The 20,250-nt window shown below is 60.0% G+C and overlaps 1 protein-coding gene across 1 annotated transcript in view; it reads left to right on the top strand.

The window, feature by feature from the left end:
* Positions 1 to 4,846: 4,846 nt before the first annotated feature.
* The window catches only part of STX1A (syntaxin 1A), a gene marked incomplete at its 5' end in the record, with an annotated part of 95,998 nt that continues 80,594 nt past the window's right edge, over positions 4,847 to 20,250 (top strand). The window contains one exon of the mRNA XM_082328639.1: positions 4,847 to 4,876. Coding sequence (XP_082184765.1) covers positions 4,847 to 4,876 — 30 coding nt within the window. The remainder of the gene's footprint in view (positions 4,877 to 20,250) is intronic.

The following is a 20,250-nucleotide window of genomic DNA, read 5'->3' as shown; positions in this document are numbered from 1 at the left end:
CCCCTGCCCTAACAAGCTGCAGTAAATAAGTGCAGAACAAACGTGAGAAACGCTGCAGCAGCCGGCTGGGTCCAGGTCACCCATAGAGCTGTGCCCAGCACTTAAGCTCCACTGGCGAGACCTCTCCGTGCAGTGAGACCCCGCTCCTGCGCTCCCAGCTGAGGCGTCCACGATCGTCCCTTGATATCGGAGCTCTTGAAAGGCACCTAGATGGTGGTGACCCAAAGACAGACCCAGATGCCTGTTCCGCTTCGTAGTGCGCGAGGAGCTGGTTTTCGAGCTTGTGATGGGAGCAGGAGCTTCAAATCCTCTGGGAGGAAAGCTGGTCCCTTCCCCTTCCCTTGACCCAGGTGGTCCCAGCTCTCTGCAGAAGCCGGCGGGCAGCAGCATGCTGAAGGACACCGGTCCTGTCTCCGGGTGATCAGGGCCCACGTCTGCGTGGGGCAGGTGAGCAGAGCTGCCTGGGGAGGGCAGGAGGTTGCTCCTGGAGGCATCAGGCTCGGGGGGGATGTGAGAAACCACCAGCAGCATGTGGCAGCGTGTGCTGTGCCGAGAGCCGTCCGTGGGGATCCCGAGGGTGGCTGGAGAAGGCGCCGAGGCTCGAGCACTGAGGTGCTGGCACCAGGCATGGGTTTGGCCGCTCTGCACCCACTGCTGCGGCTCCTCCTGGATGGGAGGGTGGCTCGTGTGTTCCAGCGTGGGGACTGAATCAGCCCTGCTCTTCAGGGGGAGCCAGTGGCAGGAGAGACGCCTCCTTGACGTGCGTGCCCAGCCTCCCCAGGAGCAGGAGGAGACAGAGGAGAAGACAACAGAGCAGGGAGAAGGTGGGCTGCCAGCCTGGGCCCTGGGCAGGGCTCATGGGGGCGATGGCGGAGGGGATGCCGTCTCTTTTGGAAGTGCACAGTGCTCTTACTTGAGTAAATTAAGCCCTGTTCCTCCTACACCCAAATAACACCCAGCCGGGTCCCTCCCAGGAGCCACCAACCCACGCGAGTCCCATCTGCACGAGCCCGGGGGAGCACAGAGGCGCAAGGGCAGGTGGGACCCCAAATTAGGGACTCGGAGGAAGGGAGACCCTGTCTGGGCAGAGCCTCAGCCCCAGGCCCCTGGCGCGAAGGCACCTGCTGGAGTGAGGAGGGTTACGTCTGCCCGGCGGCACGGGAGGCATTTCGGGATGTGGGGGACGAGCATTTGGGGTTTGCACAGGACTTGTTACGGGATGTTTAAGAGAGGAAGCAAAGGTGGGGAGAGGGATGTGATGTGATTCCAGAAGAAACATGGGAAAATAGAGGGATGAGGGGACGGAAAGGGCAGGTTGCGTGTGAACGGTTTGCTGCTCAGTGCGCTCGTCTGGCCGTGCCCCGCACCTGGAGATCAGCACAGGCTGACTCCTTTTCTTATTAACCTCCATCTCTAACTCTGCCCTGAGCGAGGGCTCTGTGCCCCGTGTGTGCGTGGGGGGGGAGCGCAGCAACTGGAGTCAGACTGCGGCTCGGAGGGGTCCGTGTCTGAGCCCGGCTGCTGGAGGGGTCCCCGCTGCCTGCGTACGCCTGCGCTGCGTCTGTCCATACGTACATGTCTGTATGTTCCCCAGGGAGGGGAACGGGACGAGGCTGTTGGTGCTGTCTTTGCATCTGTCAGCGCTGAGCTGTGTGGCCAGCCGTGGGTGTGTTGCACACATGTGTGTGTGTGTTGCGTGTGTGTGTGTTGTGTGTCGGGGGGGGGTGTGTGGGGGGTGTGTGTGTGTGTGTGTGTGTGTACACGGATGCTCAGCCTCGCTGCTGGTTGGACTGGGGAGGATGGACCTCGCCTCCACCAGCTGCTGGATCCAGCCCAGTTCCTGACACCTCCCTTCTCCTGGGTTGGTCCAGCCTTCACCCATGCCCCTGGGCTGGAGGGATGGAGGGCTGGAGGGCTGGAGGGGATGGAGCTGTGCTTGGGACCGGGAGCTCTGCTGGGCAGGCTGAGCTGGCTGACCTGATGCGAAGCGGCACCGGTATGATGGAGACCCGCCGTGTTCCCTTTCTGGTCATAAATGCCAACTTCCTAAGGCTGTAATCACTGCTCCTCTGGCATCGAGTCCTGCCCGGCACAGCCTGGCTCTCTCCTGACCGGGCTACTCCTGTCGTGCCGCTGCTGAACTGCCAAACAGGCAACGAATCCGAATCCGAATCCGCACCTCCAGGCTGGGCAAAGCCCTCCTGCTTACACCCCAGCAGGAGGGATAGAGCCAGAACCAGGGGCTCAGAGCACCCCTTGAAACGCGGCCAAGGCCGTGTGCCACGCAAAATTCCCCTTCGCCCTCACTGCCGAGGAGGCTGCCCAGGCTCCCGCTCTGCCCGAGGGGTCCCCGTCCTGCCTTGCATCGTGTCCGCTCCCAGGAGCCACCAGCCCGTGCGAATCCTGCCCGCGGGAGCCTGGGGGAGCGCAGAGGTGCGAGGGCAGGTGGGACCCCAAGTTAGGGACTGGGAGGAAGGGGCAGCCTGGCCAGGCGCCCCCCCGCAGAGCCTCAGCCCCAGGGCCCTGCGGTGAAGGCGCCTGCGGGGGGGTGGGTGTTTCTGCCTGGGGGCATGGGATACATTTTGGGATGAGGGGCATTGCGCAGAAATTATGGGATGTTTGAGAGAGGAAGCAAAGGTGGGGAAAGGGATGGATCTGGGTGATTCGGGGAAGAACAAGCATGGGAAAATATAGGCATATACGTGGCTCCCAGGAGCTGCAGGGTGAGGGTGGCCCTGGCAGGGTGCTGTCCCCGGTGGGGCTGAGCTCGGCCATGGTGGTTGCTCTCCCGGAGGAGCGGGAAAGGTGCCCCCACCCACACCCTCACCTGCGCCCCCTCTGGTGGGTGCTGGGGGGTCCCGACCGGGGGCAGCAGCGGGGCTGGGGGAGCCAGTCCGTGGGGCTCAGGAGGACATCCCGCTAAGGGAGGATGAAGGATGCAGCTTGAGAGCAGCATCTCCCTGCTCTGGGCTGCTCCCGTGACGCAGGGAGACCTTCAGGCACCCAGCACCCAGCACCCACCCCAGCGGGTTGGGATGGAGCACACGGAGGGGTCAGGGCTCTCGGAGGCAGCAGGGAAGCCACATCCCCGGCCTGGAGCCGAGGGCAGCGGAGAGTGAAAGGCCAGGAGGAGGGTGCAGGGAAGAACTGCTAAAACTCACCAACACCAAATTTTATCTGCGGTGGAGGTGGTGCAGCACCATGAGGGGACCCCCGCCGTGCCCCCAAACCCCGGGCTCTCGTCCTGCAGCCGTATCCCTGCCAGGCGCATCGGGAGCCCCGGGCTAAGCCTGTGTCTGATGGGCTCCCAAGAAATCGCTGAGCATCCCCTCCGACACGGGCACGTGGCATCTCCCCGTCGGCTGGTGCTCCGTTTCATATCCCACAGCAGTTTGCTTGGCAAACGGCATCACTTGCCATTTTCATTCTCTAAAATCAGTCAGGGTCCCATGGATGTTTAATCCAGGCATCTTAATTTTTCTATGGAAACATTTAAACCTGAGCTGGGTTTGCTCAGGCCATTTCTCATCGAGATGTAGGTCTGGTTCCAGGGATTATCTTCTCAGTGCATGAACCTGGAGCGCCACGGGGAAGAGGTCTTTGTCATGATGCTGAGTTTTGATGGCTGGATGTTTCCCAGGGAGCAGGAGCGGGGTTTTGCTGGGACATTTCTGCTTGGCTCCCAGCTGGCTGGTTTAGGATGCGGCAGGGTGCTCCTGTGCAGAGCCACCCCTTGCACTGGTGGCTCTGGGGCTTCTCCCTGGCACCGGAGTGCAGGGAGGAGGAGACCCGAGCCTCTGCGCCGGGCGCATCCCAGCACTGATCTCCCCAGGGATTCTGGACACATCCAGGGCCGCCGGGGCGCATCCCAGCACTGATCTCCCCAGGGATTCTGGACACATCCAGGGCCGCCGGAGCTGCGGGCAGTGGCCCTGAGGCTGGCCCAGCTGGCCCCAGGGCAGCCCCAGAACGCGCAGGAGCCCGCGGGCACGGGCTGTGGGGGTCCCGTTCCTGCTCTGTCCCAGGGAAAGGGGGGGCTTAGCGGTGTCTCCCCAACATCGCCGGTTCCCCCAAAAGCAGCAAACTGGCACCACCCGTTTGAGCCCCCCCGGTGCCTTGCTGCTCCCTGTGAGCCCGGGGCTGGGGTCCCCCAGGGTGGACCCCCCCCCCCCCGCCTGTCCCCGGGCCGGGGGTCAGTGCGAGCCCCTCCTGCCGCTGCCCCCAAACCGTGCCGGCTGCGCTGCCGCTGCCCCGGGGACCCCCAGGCGCCGCCCTGCAGTCGGGGCTGCCCTGCGGCGTGCCCCCCCCCCCGGGTGGGAGACCCCCGCGAGGTGACATCCCGCAGGCGTGCCCCCCCGCGGGTGGGAGACCCCAGCTGAGCCCCGAGGGTGAGCCCCGGATGGGATCTCCCCCGAAGTTATTCCCAGGTGTGACCCCCCCCCAGGTGTGACCCCCCCCGGTGTGCCCCCCCCCCAGGTGTGCCCCCTCTGGTACCACACTCCATGTGCTCCCCCCTTTACCCCGCGGTGACTCCCCCCAGTGTTGATCCCCCCCGCTGTGAGCCCCCATGTGCCCCGCGGGGTGCGACCCCCCCCCCTCCCCCAGCGACTCCCCCCCCACCTTTGACCCCCCGCAGCCGCGTCCTCCCCAGCTCTGCCCCCTCCTCGGTGTCCCGTCCCCCCCCAGTGTGACCCCATGTCCCCCCCCCGGTGAGACCCCCAGGAGGGACCCCCCCGGCCCGGCCCCGCTCCGCTCCGCCCGCCTGCGCGCATGTGCCGCGCCCGCCCCTCCCCTGCGCGGCGGCCGGAGCCAGCGGCGGCGGCGGCGGCGGCGGCGGCGGGGCAGGATGAAGGACCGGACCGGGGAGCTGCGCGCCGTGAGTGGGGGGCGCCGGCCGCGGGGGGGGCGGGGGGCTCGGCCCCGGCCCTCACGGGGGTGTGGGGGCGGGAGCGGGGTTCCCCGGGCGGCGCCGTGCCCCCCCCCCTCCCCCCCCCGCCCCGCCTCCCCCGCGGGCCGCCGCGGTTCCCCCCCGGCGCCGGGCGGCTGCGGCTCCCGGGCGGGCGGTGCGAGGCGCGGGCGCTGCCCCGGGGGCCCCCGTCTCCCCCGGCGGCGGGTGACCGGCTGCCCGGGGCCGGGGGGGGGGGGGGGCCCAGCCGGCTGAACGCGATCCCAGCCGGAGCAAACCAAACAGCGAACGTCTGTCCGTGCCCGGAGCCGGGAGCGCAGCGCCGGGCGGGGGGGCTGCGGGCAGGGGCTGCCCCGCGGCCGCAGGGCCCTGCGCCCCGCTGCCCCCCGCCCCGCTCCGCACCCGTTTTGCTTTTTCATCCTCCCGGCCCTGCTGATGTCATCCGGGCTGGGAAGAGCCCGGGGCCGCCCCGCGTCCCGCCCCGGCCCCCGCCGCCCCCCGCCCTGGCCCCCGGGGGCTCTGCCGAGGCCGCGGCGGCGAGCGGGGGGCGGCGGGCACCGTCCGCGGCTGCAGCCGGTCCCAGGGGAGCGCCCGGGCCCGGGGCACCCCCGCTCTGCCCCGCCGCCCCTCCGAGACCCGCCCGGGCTCGGGTGGTGGCGAGCAGGCAGCGGCTCCCATGCCCGCCGCGGCGGAGCCCCTCGCTGCCCCTTCGCTGCCTGTCCCCTCGCCCGACGGGGACCGCGGCGGTGGCACCACCCGTGTGGCCGCCGGGACCCCCCTCGCTCGCCCTGGGGCCGGGGCTGCTGCCCCACGGCCTGGGGCCCAGCTCTGCGGCGGGGACGCCCGCAGGGGCGAGAGCCTGAAATCCCAGGGTGCTGCTCCAGCATCCCGCATCCCGCCTCGTGCCATCGCACCAGCGCTTGCTTTGCTGCTTTTTATTGTCGTTTTTTTTTTTAATTACTTCACGATTGGGTCTGCTGAGCAGCCTGGGAGGTGAGCTGGGGTCCGGCCGCACCGTCTGTGCTCCGTCCCGGGGGGGTGACCCAGGCGTGGAGCGAGGGGTCACGGGGACGGCTGTGGGTGCCCAGGCTGGCTGGTCCCAGGGACCCCGGCGGAATTGCTTCAGCCGGGAGTTTGGCTCGGTCTGGAAAGCGCCAGGAGGATGGAGCTGGGGTGATGCCAGCAAGGGGCTGAGGGGGCGGCCGTCGATGCCGAGGGGCGGCCGTTGATGCCGGAGGAGGAAGGGGCTATATAAAGAACAACTGCACCCTCCCCGCGCAGCCTGAGTGCCTGGAAAGCACCCAAACAGGGGGCTCTTTCTCCACCAACAGCGCAGGCTGTGAAATAGGATTGGAAAATAGGCTTTTTAATAATAATAATAGTAAAAACCAGCCCCGTGAATGTCCTCTTGGCAGTCGGTGCTGGCTGAGAAGTGATGCTGTAGAGTATTTTAAAATCTCTTCATTCCTTTAAATATGTCTTAAGAAAAATAAAGTGCATTTCTGCCTTGCTGCTGCTGATGTTCCTTATTCATCAGCCTAATGCTGAAGGGCTGCGCAGCCCCCGGGCGCAGCATCTTCCCTGGGGCTCCCTGCTGCATCCCCGGGCTCTTAGGGATGGAGGTCCCATTTGGAGCATCCGGATGCCCTGGAGCTGAGCGGGTGCCCACGCCGGGGCAGAGCCTGGCAGGGCTGCGGGGAGCGAGGCAGCACGCGTGGGAAACGTGGATTTACAGCCTTGGCGGTGGCGGTCACCTGGGAGGAGGAAGATGCTGCAGTGGACAGGGTATAGGGAGTGTTTGGGCTTGTTTTTTCTGTGCTGCCAGTAGCCACCCTCATTAATAGCCTGGGCCAGTTTCTTCCTGTTTTAATATAGTGTCTAAATTCTGCCAGGGATGATAAAAAAGAAGAATTAAAAAAAAAAAAAAGAAAAAGAGCTGGCTTTATTGTAGCCGAGGAGGGGACGCAGGGCTTTCACTGCTGTGCAGAGCAAGAGCTTCGTGTCTTAATGGGATTTTTAAAATGATACTTGAAATTGGAAATGCCGATCCCCCGTCTTTTCTCACCCTTGGTGCTCTGGTTGTGTTCAGACTCACTCGGGCTTATCCAGGTGCCCTGGGGGTGGTGCTGCCCCTGGGCCTGCGCTGAGCCAGGGGCAGGAAATTTATCTTAGGGCTGAAAAACGTCCTCTTGTTGCGGAGGGAGAGCAGCCGAGGACTGGATGCCTGGGAGGATGCCCGGAATGGGACCGGCAGAGCTTTGCTCTCGGCTGCTCGTGGGTGGGTGCCGTGGCTCTGGTCGTGGGTGATGTGTCGTGCCTATCCAGAGCGGAGCTGGAGCCGGTCCCCTGCCCCTGCCCCTGCTGGTCCTGCTGCAGTTGTGCCTTTGCGGTGTTGGTGACAGAGCAGGGATGGGATAAAAATTACCCGAAAAATAATTTATTTTGCTTTTTGGACAGTCTCTAAGCTGCTTCTCCCTGTGCTCCAGGCACCTAAAATGATTTGATTTAGGCTCAGCTTGTGTTGTGTCCTACAAAGCTTGAGGGGAGCTGGTGCCGAGGGTGCTGCATTATAAAGAGCCATCAGCCGCTGTGGATGAAGAGCCCAAAGCTCTGCTCCACGTGCGAGGGCTCTGCTGTCCTGGCTCAGCAGGGCACCACGGCCAGGTGCCACGGGGCCAGGACGAGGTGGTGTGTGTGCAGGACCGCGAGGTCCCGCACTGCTCTGTCCTGCCCAGGAGGTGACAGCTCAGTTTGGGTGAGGTGTCGGGATTTCCAGAGTGTGAGACAGGTCCAAATGGTGCAATAATTATGAATGATGTTTTGAGAGAGAGTGGGAGGAGGTGAGGGAGATGTGCAAGTGTTACAGGATCACAGAGTGGTTTGGATTGGAAGGGACCTTCAAAGATGATCCAGTCCAACCCCCTGCCACGGGCAGGGACATCTCCCACTCGATCAGGTTGCTCAAAGCCCCGTCCAACCTGGCCTTGAACACTTCCAGGGATGGGGCATCCCCAGCTTCTCTGGGCAACCTGGGCCAGTGCCTCACCACCCTCCCGGTACAACATTGCTTCCTTATGGCCAGCCTGACCCCACCCTCGCTCAGACCCCGTGTCCTGTCACTGCAGACCCTGGTCAAAAGTCTCCCTCTCTCCTCTCAGCCCCCTTTCAGCACTGAGTGGCCGCAGTGAGGTCTCCCCGCAGCCGTCTCTTCTCCCGGCTGCGCAGCCCCAACGCTCTCCGCCTTTCTCCCCGGCAGAGGTGTCCCAGGCCCGGGAGCATTTTGGTGGCCTCCTCTGGAGCCGCTGTACCAGGGGCCTGTCTGTGTTGTGCTGGGGAGCGCAGAGCTGGAGGCGGTGCTGCAGGGGGGTGTGAGGAGAGCGGAGCAGCGGGGGAGCATCCCCTGCCTCGAGCTGCTGGCCACGCTGCTGCTGCTGCAGCCCAGGAGACGCTTGGCTTTCTGGGCTGCAAGCGCACGTTGCCGGCTGATGTCCCATTTGTCACCCACCAGTGTCCCCCAGTCCTTCTCCGCAGGGCTGCGCTCCATCCATCCACCCACCCATCCCCCAGTCTGTGCTGGTCCTGGGGGTTGCCCTGACCCAGGTGCAGGACCTTGCCCTTGGTCTGGTTGAACTTCATGAGGTTCACATGCCTTGTTAACTTTATTCCTAGCACTCTGGCTGTATACTGAAGCTTTTTCACCCATCCTTCCCTTTTTATCCTCGCCTCTTTTGGGAGGTCATTTCTGAGCCACCCACAGATAAGCTGCTCATGGACCCACCCCTCCAGCCTGCCCAGGCCCCTCTGGGTGCCACCCCTTCCTTCCAGGTACCCACTGCACCACTCAGCTTGGTGTCCCCTGCAAACTTGCTGAGGGTGCACTCGATCCCACTGTCTGTGGCATTGATGAAGATGTTGAGCAGGCTGTGGAGGTGGCATTTGGCAGTTCCTGGTCCCAGAGTGCCCTGTTTCCAGCAAGACTGAATTCCCTGCACTTGCTTCTCCATTGCTGAAGCAGTGAGATGGTGCCAAGGAGCTGCAGGCTGCTGTGAGATGCCTGCCCAGGCCAGGAGAGGGGATTTCGAGGGGACACGGGGGGTGGGAGGGGTGTGGGGGGTCAGTGGCTGGGTGGACCTGGATGGTTTGGGTCAGGGTTGCTGTTGCTGGAGGAACTCCACGCACTTGGCGTTACCGGCCATTAAGAAATGTGTGTCTGGGTGATTTCGTGAGGACGGGACTCTGCTGTCAACATTTCATACAGCCAAATAGCAGGATTTCCAATAGTTATCGATTGTTGGTGACTGTAGCAGTTGCTGGGCTCTAATTGGGCTGGGAAAGACCGTTTATTGGTTGACAGATCCTCTCCCCGGTCCCTACCAGGCAGCGCTCACCTGATGTTTTATCTTGCAGTTACACGATGGAAGTGTTCCTTGAGATGCTAGGGTGGACACCGCCCAAATCGCGTGTTCGCACGCTGCGGGGAGAGGTTTGGCAAGGCCATCGTGCTTGTGGGACGGTGTCCAGGCCTGGCAGGTTTCAGTGCTGGCAAAAGCTCCCCAGTGTGACGAGCACCTTCTTTGGAGTGGTGACAGGAGGAGGAGGACAGTTTGGACCTGGAGGTCCCCCCTTGGCCCCCAGCACAGACCTCGTGCGGTGGGACTGGTCATCTGTCTAAGACTGGGTGGGTGTGGAGGTGTTTGTAGGACCGAAGCCTCAATGGTTGCTTGCAACGAAACAAGTGTACAAAGTGCTGGTCACGTCTCTGGTGATCTTCCCCTTGGGTCTTGCCTTGCTCAAATGGGTGTTAATTGAGAATATTCCCTCTGGGGTTTGAAGAGTTGTTCTTTATTTCATCTCTACTTTTTGTTTCTCATCACACTTCGTTTTTGAGTAAGGAGCTATTTCCCAACCCGCGCCACGGGTGCAAAGCCAGACCTGCTTCTGCACGTCTCCAGCTTGCAGAAATGGTCTAAATGGTTTTGCGGGGCTCTTTTCTCCTGCGCCTGTCGCTCCTCTCTGGCAGCCGTTTTCAGGTGCCTTTCTCCAGCGATGTCCATGCGTTTGTGCCGCGCCGTTGTCCTGCCCAGCCGGCTGAAACCCCCCGCGCCTGCCTGCCTGCCTGCCACGTCCCTGTTCCAGGCGCTGCCTCGTGCCTGTGGGAGTTGCGGGGAGGTGTGCATTAAAAATAAAAGGAGAGAGAAAGCGAGGTCAGCTCCAGGTCCGGTTCCGTGTATCCACCCTCTTCCCTCCTGCGGCAGCTGAAATCTGCAGCGCGGCCCCCAGGCCTCGCAGCCGGACCTTGCTCCATCCCCTCTCGTTAGTAATCCCCTGCTGCTCCTGCTGATGAGTTCTCTCTCTCGGGGGCACAAATGCAAAGTCGACTGAAGTTGCTGTTTGAAGCAGGAGTTGGGTCTCGTTGATCTCCATCTGGGCAGCGGGGCTTTTCTGGAGCCACCCCCCGATGCAAAAGTCCCTGCTGACCCCAAAAATAGATATATTTGCTTATTTAAATGCTGTCTTCCTTTCCTTTTATTAACCCTCTTGGTTGCCCGGTGCGCTTTTGAGCTCTTCTATTCAATCAAAAGGGTCACGTAAATAATTCAGCTTCGTGTCTTCCCTCGCCCATCGGGGAGCCGGGGCTGTCATGTGGCGGCCGACAGCCGGTGGCTCTGTTACTGCATGTCAGCAGCCCGCGCAGCCGCCTGGTCTGGATGTAGTCGGCAGGGTGGGTAGCGATGCCGAAAAGCTGATTTTTCTGGGGGCTGGAAGGAGCAAAGCTGCTGGGGAAGGCTGTGCACCATGGCTGCCCTTGGATCATGCCTCGCCCGCCCGTCTCCCCGCCGTGAGGGTGCATCTCCGGGGCAGGGAAGCTGCTTCGCCTGCTCCCGCGTGGTCCTGGAGAGCGGTAGGGGGTGAGACATGGGTGAGTCCTTGCTCCCTGGGTTTGCCGGGCCTGTCGGCTGAGCATGGCAGAAGGTAACGGAGGTGACATAGAGTGAGCCCTGAACGCCTGCCTTCCACGCTCTCTGTCTGAGATGTTCTGCTCCCCAGCAGTTGTGGGGTCCCGGGCATCGCTGTGCTGCGGGGAAGCCGTTAGCAGCAGCGGGCACACACCTCAGTAGGGCAAGCCAAAGAAAACTTAAAATTGGGAAGACCCTTTGATGTGCTTTAAACACAGCAGCATGCAAAGCCTCTAGGTCAGCTCTGGGTGGTGTTTCATGTCCCTGCCCCAGGAGGGGACTGGGGTCTGCAGCGGGGGTCTGCACCCCATGGGGGAGCGGGGCGATGGACGGGGGTTTGGAGGACAGGCGGGCTCAGCCCCCACCGTCACCGGCCTCGGAGCGGGATGCTGAGTCCCGGGGTCCTTGGTGTCTGTTGGGGAGCTCCAGGTCTGGTGCAGTGGGGGCTTGGTGGTCCCACTGAAGTCAACCTGAATGCAGAAATACTCTTTGCCTTCTGAAGCCCGGCGCCGCGCTGTGGACGCCAAAGAGCGATGAGACGTTGCGTTCACAAGCCACACGCGTTGGATGCCTGCTGGATGGCTAAAAGGGCTTGAGCCAAAGGGGTTTAGACTAGTTCCCGTTGTTTTAATTGCAAGTGTCTTTGTCTTCGTGCGAGCTGCTCGGAAGCTATACAAATGTTTGTTTTGCTATGTATCTCCCCGTTAACAAGATTTCTTAGGAAATATGCAAAATTATCACTACAGGCAGAACATGTACAGTAAGGCTCATTAAGCTAAGTACTGTGATAAATTGCTACTTCCAGAAAATTACGTATATTAGCAAAAAGGAGAAGAGTGAGCCCAAGTGGAAGACCCGGGAAGACAGAGTGCGCAGTAACGTCCTGGCTCCGGGCGGCTGGAGGGTGACCTGAGCAAACCTGCGGCAGAGGACGGCCAAATGTCCTTGGACCGCAGCATCTGCAGGATTATCCTGGGAGGGGAAGGCAAGCGGGGAAGGTCGGTGTGGGAAACAGAAACAGAGCGATGCTGTGTCAGGACCAGACCAGGCATAAAGCCAATGCGACCGTCTTTACTTAGAAAAAATATAAAATGAGGTAACTCTGGAAGCACAAGGAGTGGAAAGTTTTGCTGAGCTGGAGGGCAGGGGGAGAGGGCAGGGGCGATGTGCCACAGGCTGCCTGCATCTCTGCCTTTGGCGGCCAGCGGTGGGGCTGGTGTCTGAAATATGGGCGCTGCCTTGCCCCCCAAACTGGGGAGCAGACTGATGGCTGTGAGCAGAGGACCAGCTGTGCCATGTGGTGTGTCATGGGCTCACAGAGTGGTTTGGGTTGGAAGGGACCTTCAAAGATGATCCAGTCCAACCCCCTGCCACGGGCAGGGACATCTCCCACTCGATCAGGTTGCTCAAAGCCCCGTCCAACCTGGCCTTGAACACTTCCAGGGATGGGGCATCCCCAGCTTCTCTGGGCAACCTGGGCCAGTGCCTCACCACCCTCCCGGTACAACATTGCTTCCTTATGGCCAGCCTGACCCCACCCTCGCTCAGACCCCGTGTCCTGTCACTGCAGGCCCTGGTCAAAAGTCTCCCTCTCTCCTCTCAGCCCCCTTTCAGCACTGAGCGGCCTCAGTGAGGTCTCCCCGCAGCCGTCTCTTCTCCCGGCTGCGCAGCCCCAACGCTCTCCGCCTTTCTCCCCGGCAGAGGTGTCCCAGGCCCGGGAGCATTTTGGTGGCCTCCTCTGGAGCCGCTGTACCAGGGGCCTGTCTGTGTTGTGCTGGGGAGCGCAGAGCTGGAGGTGGTGCTGCAGGGGGGTGTGAGGAGAGCGGAGCAGCGGGGGAGCATCCCCTGCCTCGAGCTGCTGGCCACGCTGCTGCTGCTGCAGCCCCGATGCAGCCCGTATGTCTTTTTATGTGATGCTGGCATGGGATGCAGTGATATTTGGGAGGTGATGGCGTGAACCTTGTGGCACCTCGCTGCCGTTCCTGCAGAAGGCCATAGGCATGGCCCTTCTCTACTGCACTTCTCCGTTACCTGCTCCACACTACTGTGTTTGAAAGCTGACAGGTCACGTCAGGAAGAAAATTTCTTCAAGACCTCAAGTCTGCAGGACTGATGCTTACCCTGTGCAAGCAGCTCCGGGTGACCAGCTTCACCAGGCATCCTTGAATGTGGGCTGTGATAAGAAACCCACTGTGAATCCATGTTAATTTTAGTGCTCACATTTTCTTGAACTGCGTACCCATGTTGTCTAGTTCGAGTATTGTAAATAGATGTTTCATTTGCTTTTCTTTAACCTGCCTTGACTACAAGCAGATCCTATGTGCTCAGGTCCCACGAGAGATGTCCTGACACAACTTTCAACCTTCTTCAGCATGACGCTCTGAGTATTTCCAGTGGAGGTGCAGGAGATTCCCCTGTACAGCCACTCTCCTCTGGCAGGAGGGTCTCTTCCTCCGTCACCTCTTGCAGGACCCTTGGAAGTAGTGAGTGGAGCCCAGGACATCTGCTAGCTGCTGGCCGAAAACTGTCCTTGCGGGCATCCAGAGGAGAATGGGAAGCCCTTCCACTGCAGCAGCCGCGGAGAGGTCAGGCTAAGGAAAAGCTTCCCCTCAGTGGCCAAGGGTACTGGCACTGCCCATGGGGAGAGGTTGTCCAGGTCCCTTTGAGGTTGAGGCCAATGCCGAGCATGTGCGTCTGCATTTGAGACCTTGCTGTTGCGCACAACCTCCTTGGCCCGTTTCACAACCTTGTCGAGACCTGATGTAGAGAAGTTGCTTGTCCCTGCTGCCCCTGGACAGCTGTTGCAGGACCACAGTCATTGAATCGTTGAATGGTTTGTGTTGGAAAGGACCTTCAAAGATCATCTAGTCCAACCCCATTGCCACAGGCAGGAGCATCTTCCACTAGATCAGGTCCTGACTGGGTTGTAAAATTCTAAGTCTCCTACCCAAAATTATTTGTGTTGATTTGTTCTTCGGCCAGTGTTCTCCTTCGGCTGGAGAAGGTTCCTCCTCCCTGCTGCCTGCTCCTCTGGCATCCACCGGCACCTCGGTGTTCACCGCCAGGTGCAGGGAACAAACCTGAGCTGTGTAGCATCAAAATCTGCTGCTAGATGGGACTGAGCTTTCTGTTAATAGTGCAGTATTTCAGTTTCTAGTGGATACTTACAGACCTGGGTTTCTTTGCATGGGAACTAACTAAAAAATAATTAAAATTAAAATCTTCTGCTCACCTTGTCCTTTGAGTTTTCAGAAGCTCACTGCCAGCTGTGGCCACTTCCCGTCATGCAGTACTTCTGCTGCGATGTCTGCTGCAGATTTTCTAGTATTAAGTCTTCCTTTTTATCTGCCATTGCTTTCAGATCTTTCATCAAGTCCTGTCAGACTTCGGGTTTGTGGTGTATGAAATGACTGTTCGTTTTGGTTTTCCAGAAGCCTTCTGGGAGGGTTGGTGTCTCACCTGGATGGTGCTAAAGTTCCTTTATACGGTCTAGGCAAGAGCACCAAAGAAAAGTCATTCCCATGTTTGAGCATTCATGACCATTTGAGCAACGTGGTCTAGTGGAAGATGTCCCTGCCCATGGTGGGGGGGTTGGACTGGAGGATCTTTGAAGGTCCCTTCCAAACCAACACGTTCCATGAGTGTCTGTAGGCAGTGCAGGCTGATTTGAAGGTTAACCATTTTACGGACTGGCTTGATTTTCATGTGTTGATCCTCTCCTGGTGACTGGGGCTGTGGGAGCTGTGGTGCCGCCTGGGTCGCCTCCTCTGCCTGAGGCTTTCCTTCTCTTTTCTCTGGCACCTTCCCAGTACAGACCTCGTGGTCACTGGTGGGCATCACCAGGGCTTGGTATCAGTTCTAGAGCATTTGGTAGACACCAAAGCATGGTGGTGATTCTGGCAGAAACCTCTCTGGGTGCTGACCCTGGCGAATACACGGAGTGGAGAGGAGAGACGAGTGCCGTGGCTGCAGGTGCTTCTGCTGCCCGCCTGAAGTTCTGGTCTGCACGGCAGCTGTAACAAGGACAGTGCCACCGTCAGATGGATGTTAAGAAATTAATTTCAGATGAATTAAGTCTGTCTGCTGTTTTTCACCCAATTTATTCTTTAGCCATGATTGTGAATTTGTAAAGTATTGACTGTAAAGTATCAATGCCTTTCCAGTAGATCATAGTGCTGTCCATGTTCTAGAGCTAGAGGAGGAGGTCGGTGAGCTCAGCTCCTTCCCCTCTGCAGGACTGGTGGTACCTCTGTCACCTCTGACATTTGTACTTAATAGTTAAGTGGAATTTTACATGCCTGCTTCAAAAACTGAGCTTAAGAGTTGACCACGGCTCTGATAAAAGGGTTGGGCTTCATGCCAAAGGCTGGTAACATAATTCTGCAGCAATGAAAGCCAACACTTAAGGACAAAACCCTTGGAAATCTTGTTCTCCCTTGCACTGCTAGTGTTGGAAATTGGAAACGCCTACTGACTCATGCAGATGTTGCTGAATGCTAAAGTCATTTGTGCCTTGAACTTTTATTCATCAAAAAGTTGTTAGTGGGAAGTATGGGCTGGTTTTGGTGAATATTGGAATTGGACATAGCTGAGGTGAGGCCTGTGTGCTATAAAATACCCAGTTTATTATGCTGCATAGCTGTACTATATATATATCGTCTGCAAAAGTGCCAAGACTGAGGCTGTAGGTAATTTAAGCCATGGTCTCAGGTGGTTCAGCTCTCCAGGGCTATCTCCCGGGAGCAGACCCTCCATCTGTCCTCATCCTCAGCCCTGACACCACCTCCCTGAAGACCCTCCGGAGCAGGACTTCTGCCTCTGGACTCCTGAGGAAAGACTTGGTTTGGCTGCTGCAAAACGCTAAAGCAAACCCTAAGGTGTGACGGGTCAACGCAGCCTCCCAGGATGAGGGTGGTGGTAGTTTGGTGGGTAGGAGACCCCTGGGTGCTTTGGACCTTGTTCAGCAGCAGGGCCACAGCGAGCTGCTCTTCTGCTGCCGAGCATCGCAGACCTGGGCTGGGATTTTCCAGGGATCTGGGCATCCGTATAGTTTATTACATGTCCTGTAGGCTTTTTAAGATGGCTGAGAAGAGATCTCAGTGCAGCTCGCTGCTGAGTTATTCTGACCTCGTCCTTCTTCTCAGCGAGGTGCGCAGCCGCGTGCCGGAGCCGTGGGGAGCTGCTGCAGGAGCTCTTGGGTGCCGACAGCAATGCCCTGGGCTCATGGGCTTGTGGAACAAGGCGACTGGCGTTAGACCCCCGTGTGCCGCTCCGTGTGGGGACGCGGTCCCGCCCTGACCCACTGCTGCTCAGAGAGCATCCCCCCCACCGAGCAGCCTTGTCCTGTGCATCCCACGGGGCGCTTTGGTTTTGGTACAGAAAGGGAGGTCATTTTGCAAAGAAAGTCAAACCCAGATGGCTGAAATTTCTCAGGCTGGGCAGATCAGTGTGGAGGTGTCCAGTAAATAAAAAAAACCCAGATGCAGCCTGGAAGCGAAGCCGGTGAGCAGCATCCTGCATCTCTTAGGGACGAGGCCTTCTTTTGCTTAATTTAGTGGTCCCTAAAAGGGGGGTAGCAGCTGTTGTGGCTTTTTCCTTTCGTTGTGCTTTTGTGAAGCTTGCCTTATCTCTGGTGGGGATGGCAGGCAGCGCGTGGCGTTGGACCCTGTAGCCCTGCGTGGCGGCTGGAGGCAGGGCTAGGGCTCGCTGCCTGCTGCCTGCTGCCTGCTTGTGCGCGCGGGCGTTTCCTAGGAAAGGGTCGGCTGGCACGGTTGTGAGTGCCGCTGGCAAGGCTTGGCGGAGGGACAAGCCGGGGGGTCAGCACGGTCCCCTGGGATGCAGAGGTGCCCGGCAGCAGCCGAGCCCATTGCTCCTCTGCCCTGGTGCGGCTCTGCTCCCTGTACCGGCTCCGCAGATGCATCTGGACACGGTCAAATTCATCTGCAACGCTAACAGATGAGGGCAGGAGCTAAAGCCTGCGTGTAACCATTGCTGAGATAACAGAGACCTGGTTACGCTCTGCCGCAGCTCGCCCTGCCTGCCGCCTCTTGGTTTTGGAGGAGAGCAGGCTTCGAGTCTTTTCGGTTGGTTTGTGCTCCTCTGCCGTCTTCCAGAAAGCGCCTGCGGAGGGAACAGGGCTGGTTTGAAGCAGAGGGATGTAATCTGCTTGATTATGAATTTATTAGCGGTGTGCTTGTTGCAAAACCCACAGAGCTGGGGTGCTCCAGGGCTCTGGACTGTCTTCCCATCCACTGCTCCGCAGTATCACAGCTTGGCTCTGCCTCCTCTTGGGATTTCAGCCCCTGTGGAGGGGCACGTTTAACCCTGTGAGGCTCCGAAAGACGCTGGAGGAGCTCTGGCTCCTGCCCTCCCCATCCCACTCCCCGCGCTCAGCAGCACCGGAGGCACCAGGGAGGCAGCGGCTCCCAGAGCCATCCCCTCTGCCAGCACGCTGCCCGCCGCGCTGCCCGCCGCTTGGCCTCCAGCGGGCTGGAGAAGGAAAAAACCCTGTGAAAGCAGGGTTATGTTCACCTACCCTGTGCGGGTGGGTGAAAGCCCAGAGACCCCAGGTGCCCGGTGCAGCCTGAAAGTGCCCGAGGCAGGAGCAGGTGTTGAGGGAGGCTGATCAAACCCCTCCTGCTCATCTGCTCCGGATGTGCCGGTGGCAGAGCACCCGCTCCCCGTGCCGGTGACGCAGGCAGCGACCAGCACTGCCATGCAGTACCTGTACGCATAAAGTGGGCAACGCCAGCGACCCACCAAGGCTGCAGGGCAGCGGAGCTGCTTGCTGGCTGGTTGTGTTCGTTAACTTGGGCTCATTGCCTGCTGTAAGCTGTGTTTAGAGCTAGTCTCACCTAAGGCACTGGGACTTGCAGTGCTTTGCTGTGGCTCTGTTGCCTCTCTCCCCGTAAGGAGCCTTGGGGCAGCCTTTGCTGCCTGAGGTTGCGACACGTCAGGCACGCCCAGCGGATGCGGAGATGGATGGGCGGCCATTTCGGCAGCTGAGAAGCACCGGGAGGATGGCGTTGGGAGCGCATGCTCCTCACCTGTCACTGGCGAGCAAGCCTGGGCTTTTGAAGGCTGTGAATTGTTTGCTGCTTGTGTTGAGCAGCACCAGCGGGTGGCTTTGACCTAGCCTGGAGCTTTCCATGGGGCTTTGAAAACCTGGGATGCTCACAGCTGGGGTGCGTGAAGCCCAAACACTGTCGGCTGGGTGGACACTTTAGGTTTCCTCAGGAGAGGTATTTTGGTTTTGTTTCTGCTTTGGCAGCAACGTACGGCAAGACACTTGAAGCCTGGGGTGAGAGTGCCCGTGAGGGCTGGCAGCGTGCCTGGACCGTGCCTTGGGATGGAGGGAGATGCTGGGAGCAGACCACGGGCGCTGTACCTGCCCGGTGGTATCTCCTCCCCTTGAGTCCCCGTTAGCCCCGCAGCTAACGCCGCTGCTGCCTCCCTCGTGTGGGGGTCTCGGGTTGGGGGCCATGGGGCTGGGCGATCAGCCTGACGCCATGTGTTGGAAGCGGCGTGGCACGGAGGGTATTTCCAGTGACGTGGGTTGGACAGATGGTGCCCTTCTCCAGCCCGGAGTGACATGTGCCCTCCCGACCAGCAGGCTCCATCCTTGTAATTTCCTCTTCACAGGGCTCCCGGCCAGGCATTTGTGCCGCTCTCTCCGTGCATGGCAGGGCAGTGCCGCGTTCAGTGCCTGCCCTAAATAACCATCGCCCTGCCTGTGCATCAGCGCTCTGCTGCGCCTGGGGGGCGAGCTGCCTTGAAAATAGAAGTGCCTCCAACAAGACTGTGTGTGGCTTTGGCAGAAACCCTCTCCCTGGGCAGCGGGTTGCCTTCCTCCGAGATTTCTGGCTCTAACAAATGGCAGGGTCCAGTGGGCAGGAGGGATGGGACCAAGCAGCGATGTGGCATCCTGCGTGCAACGAGCCGTTTTGGATGTGGAAGGGACGGGCAAGAGGTGACAAGGAGACAGGCATCTTTGCGGGCGGCAGGCTGACCTGCTGCCAGTACTCTCTGGCCTGCGTGGTCACGGTAGAAGACTGCGTTTAAAATTAATGACAGGGAATGCTTTCCTTGCAGGCTTCAGAAAAGGGCTCAAAATTCCTGCAAATTAAGATCCTGCCAGAATGAAGGCAAGAAAAGCTGGATAGGCCTGGGGAAAGTTGTGAGGGGGGTGCGTTTTCCTGTGCAGGGCTGCAGAGGCTCGCTGGTGCTTCCCATCCTGCTCGCCCTGGGAGGGGGCTTTCATAGGATCCCAGAGTGGTTTGGGTTGGAAGGGACCTTGAAAGATGATCCAGTCCAACCCCCTGCCATGGGCAGGGACATCTCCCACTCGATCAGGTTGCTCAAAGCCCCGTCCAACCTGGCCTTGAACGCTTCCAGGGATGGGGCATCCCCAGCTTCTCTGGGCAACCTGGGCCAGCGCCTCACCACCCTCCTGGTACAACATTGCTTCCTTATGGCCAGCCTGACCCCACCCTCGCTCAGTTTAAAACTGTTGTCTTGTGCTGGGGAGCCTAGAGCTGGAGGCGGTGCTGCAGGGGGGTGTGAGGAGAGCGGAGCAGCGGGGGAGCAGCCCCTGCCTCGAGCTGCTGGCCACGCTGCTGCTGTTGCAGCCCAGGAGATGCTTGGCTTTCTGGGCTGCAAGCGCACATTGCCGGCTGATGTGCCATTTGTCACCCACCAGTGTCCCTCAGTCCTTCTCCGCAGGGCTGCTCTCAGCCCCTTTCCTTTGACCCATTCCTGTGGATGGCCGTCCTGTTGGGTGCGTGGCGAGGTGGCACGGGGCTGCCGGCAGGACACGTGTCCCCTGGCAGAGCTGCTCTGCTCACAGAGCCTCGCGAGCCATCTGCCCCCAGCCTGGGCTGCAGTGCCAGCCCTCACCCCGTGCCCAGCCCCGGTGCTGTGAGGTAAACCTCCGGGCAGGACGCCGTGGTGCCGTGAGATGCAGGGGTGAGCATGTCTGTCCGTGGCGGGTGCTGGGGCTGGGTCGGGTGGTGGGCTGCTGCCCGAGGAAAAGCTTGGTGGCACAAAGTCAGCAGAGCTGGAAGGAGCACAGAAAAGTAGTGGTACAGCAGGGGTAGGAGGTAGCAGGAGGTGCTCATCCTCAGGTTGATCTCGCCCAGCTCCCTCAAAATCTAACTGCACCGACCTGTTCCTGGGCTGGTGGCTCCCACCATGCCCCAGCCTCGCTGTGCAGGCAGCTCCTGCCTGCTGAGCCCTGGCCTGGGCACCCAGCTGTGGCCAAAACGGACAACTCCTGAATTCCTGGCTTCAGGGAACATTTCTTCTTTGTGTCCCGAGTGGTGGGTCAGGGGAGCAACATGCCTGCTCTTCCTTGTCAGGGTGAGATTTTCACTTGAATTGTGGTAGCTC

Source organism: Platalea leucorodia (assembly GCF_965183815.1).
Source record: "Platalea leucorodia genome assembly, chromosome: 16".
Lineage (NCBI taxonomy): Eukaryota > Metazoa > Chordata > Aves > Pelecaniformes > Threskiornithidae > Platalea > Platalea leucorodia.
This window is presented reverse-complemented; position numbering and strand designations above follow the sequence as displayed.